Source organism: Arachis ipaensis, chromosome B02 (assembly GCF_000816755.2).
Source record: "Arachis ipaensis cultivar K30076 chromosome B02, Araip1.1, whole genome shotgun sequence".
Taxonomy (NCBI): domain Eukaryota; kingdom Viridiplantae; phylum Streptophyta; class Magnoliopsida; order Fabales; family Fabaceae; genus Arachis; species Arachis ipaensis.
Genome location: NC_029786.2, coordinates 108472003 through 108474872, shown reverse-complemented (window position 1 = coordinate 108474872; position 2870 = coordinate 108472003). Strand labels below are relative to the sequence as shown.

The following is a 2870-nucleotide window of genomic DNA, read 5'->3' as shown; positions in this document are numbered from 1 at the left end:
ATAAACTAACCAATTATTAATTATTAATTAATAATATTGAACCTCCTCCCTCAATTTGTATATAGTCCAACTTATTTTATTTTTTCCCCTTTTGATTATTTACAATTACATGTGTATTAGGTATGTAGTATAGTGTACTACACACACTGACAAAATTAAGCAGCATGAAATTCATATCATCACATGAGGGAACAAGCATTAGGGTTCTCATCACTGAACATCTGAGGGTGAGGTTGGTTAGGGTTCATGTAGAATGGTAATGGACCTGGCTCAACATGATGATACCCTTGATTATGGTTCATCACATACCCTTGATGATGATGGGTCATGTATCCTTGTGGTGGCTCCATATAGTGGTACCCATGGTTTGCATACCCAGGGTGAACCTCCATAGCATAACTTGTTTGACCTTGATGAAAATTTTCATTATTATTGTGCCAATAAATTGGGGATGGCAATGGGTATCCGTGGTATTCCATTTTGTTAACCTCACTCTTTGTTTCAGTCGTTGTTGTCGCTGTCGTCGCTGCTGTTTTTTCTTTTTTGTCACCGTCTCCTCCTCCTCCACTTTCTTTTTTGTCTCCGCCGTCTTTTTTGTCGCCGGCAGCTTCTTTGCTCTCTTTCTTTTCACCGGCACCGGCATCGCTGCCGTCTTTTTCTTTCTTTTCCTCATCTTTCTTTGGTGCAACCACCTCCACGTTCCTCTTGAGCTTGTCGTTCAAATAGGGCACCAGTTCCTTCACATCCATGGTTCCCTTCACCGTCACCAAATCTTTACCTCCATCAATGCTCACCGAATCAACACCTGCATATAAAACAATGTTTAACATCTTCGTTCATAATTATCAACGAGTGCTAAGGACCAGTAACTTTTGTGATCTGTAACCATCAAATAACCATCAATGATGATTTTAATGGTGTGAGATTGGTGTGAGATTTCATCCAATGACTCACTTTTTTTTGTTAGTTACATGCTAACCAGAATTTGAAAAAATTGCTGGCCCTAGACTTTTCCTTATCTTAATATTATTATGATAAAATAAAATTAAATCTCACTAGTTATTATTAATTAATTAATTGATCCACTGAACCCGCCAGCCACAAATTATTTAATTAATTTATAATTTGATTGATTAAAAGGTTATTCAAAGGAATAAAATACTACTAGCTAGTACTAGTACTATTAGTTTAATTATTAATTAATCTTTATTATTTTTTTTCTCTTGGTATCATCGTGAATTAGGTCAAGTCTCTCACCGTTGAACTTCTGGATGATTCTTCTAATTTTCGTAATGCAACCGTCACAGTGCAATCTGATCTTCAAAACCACCGTGCTCTGAATAATAATAATGATAAAAAAATAAAAGTCGGTGAGCTAAATTAAGCGAATTAAACTAAAACATTATTAATTAATTTAATTATTATTATTATTATTACTAAATACCTCTTTAGGTGGCTTCTTCTCATCGGATTTCTTTTCTCCCTCGGCCGGAGGAGCAGGAGGAGGAGGAGCGGCTTCCTTCTTGGGCGGCGGAGGAGTTAGTAGCTCAACCTTCTTCTTAGTTCTGACGATAAGCTTCTCTTGAAGCTTAACGGCGTCAACGTCGTTTCCGGTGACCGTTAACTTGTTAGCCGTTAAATCAGCCTTGACATCCTCCACACCTACACACACAATATATATAATTATTTTGAAATTATATAAATCTAAATTAATTAATTAGTAATTAGTAATTACATACCATCAAAATGGCGAACGGTTCTTTTGATTTTCTTAATACATCCCTCGCAATGCAAGTCAAGCTTGTAAACGACAGGAGCGGGTGTGTCGTTTTTCTTTGGTTCTTCAGACGACGGCTTCTTCTCCTCCGTTTCATTCTTTGGCTGCTCCTTTTGCTTCTGCCACAACAAATTAAACCGCCACAAAAATCAGATACAAAACATAAAGGCCAAATTTAATTACATGCATAGAATAGAATAGAATAGAATAGAATAAGAATCAAAACAAACCTCTCCCATGATAGCTTAATTAAGATAATAAGAAGAAGAATAAGAATGTTATATTTGTTTAAGTTTGGAGAATGGGAATTGAGGAAAAGGGTGAGAGTATTATATTTATAGATAAATAAAAAGAGGGAGTTATATTGGTTGGTGGGGTTAATATTGTGGGTTAGTTGGTCAGATCTATCGGTGGATGGGTTTCATGTTATGTATGCATCATGCATGTATGTATGTTAAATCATAATCATATGGATATGGATATGGATGATGACTATATATAATAATATTGTACTACTTTATACTATAGTGCTAGCTATAGTAGCTAGTACGAATAATAAAATATTTAATTTAATTTGAAACTATATATTATAATGTTAACTGGATGTAGTGGCATGTGTGTTTAAATGAAGGGATTTTGTGTGCTGTGATGGTGTGATGTGTTGTGCCGCCGGTTAAGACTTTGCTTGTTATCTAGAAAATACGGCAACGGCATCATCATATACGAAGATTTTTAAGTGTACTGTCATACCGGTGTTTCAGTTATTTTTAACCGTTGATTTTAATTATATATATATATATATATATTTTATAATTAAAATCAACGGTTAAAAATAACTGAAACACCGATATGACGGTACACTTGAAAATTTTTCCACTATATATTCATATATGAATATGACTTGTCTTCTACTATAGTTATAATGTTATACCCTACATATATGTATATACATAATCTCACTTTTTACCAAACCAAACGGCTCATTTACCTGACATTTTGCCAAAAAGTGATCAAGTTTAATTAATAATTAACCAAATAAACCAATTATTATTATATATATAATAACATAATGTGGATTCGGTTATGCTGTCTC

General features: G+C 34.2%; 1 protein-coding gene across 1 annotated transcript; it reads right to left on the bottom strand.

The window, feature by feature from the left end:
- LOC107626477 (heavy metal-associated isoprenylated plant protein 6) lies at positions 63 to 2169 on the bottom strand. The gene is made up of 5 exons (XM_016329365.2): positions 2008 to 2169; positions 1740 to 1896; positions 1445 to 1662; positions 1258 to 1336; positions 63 to 805 (listed from the first exon to the last, which is right to left on the bottom strand). Exons 1-5 carry the CDS (start codon positions 2014 to 2016, stop codon positions 180 to 182), a joined length of 1089 nt encoding a protein of 362 aa, XP_016184851.1. The 5' UTR covers positions 2017 to 2169; the 3' UTR covers positions 63 to 179.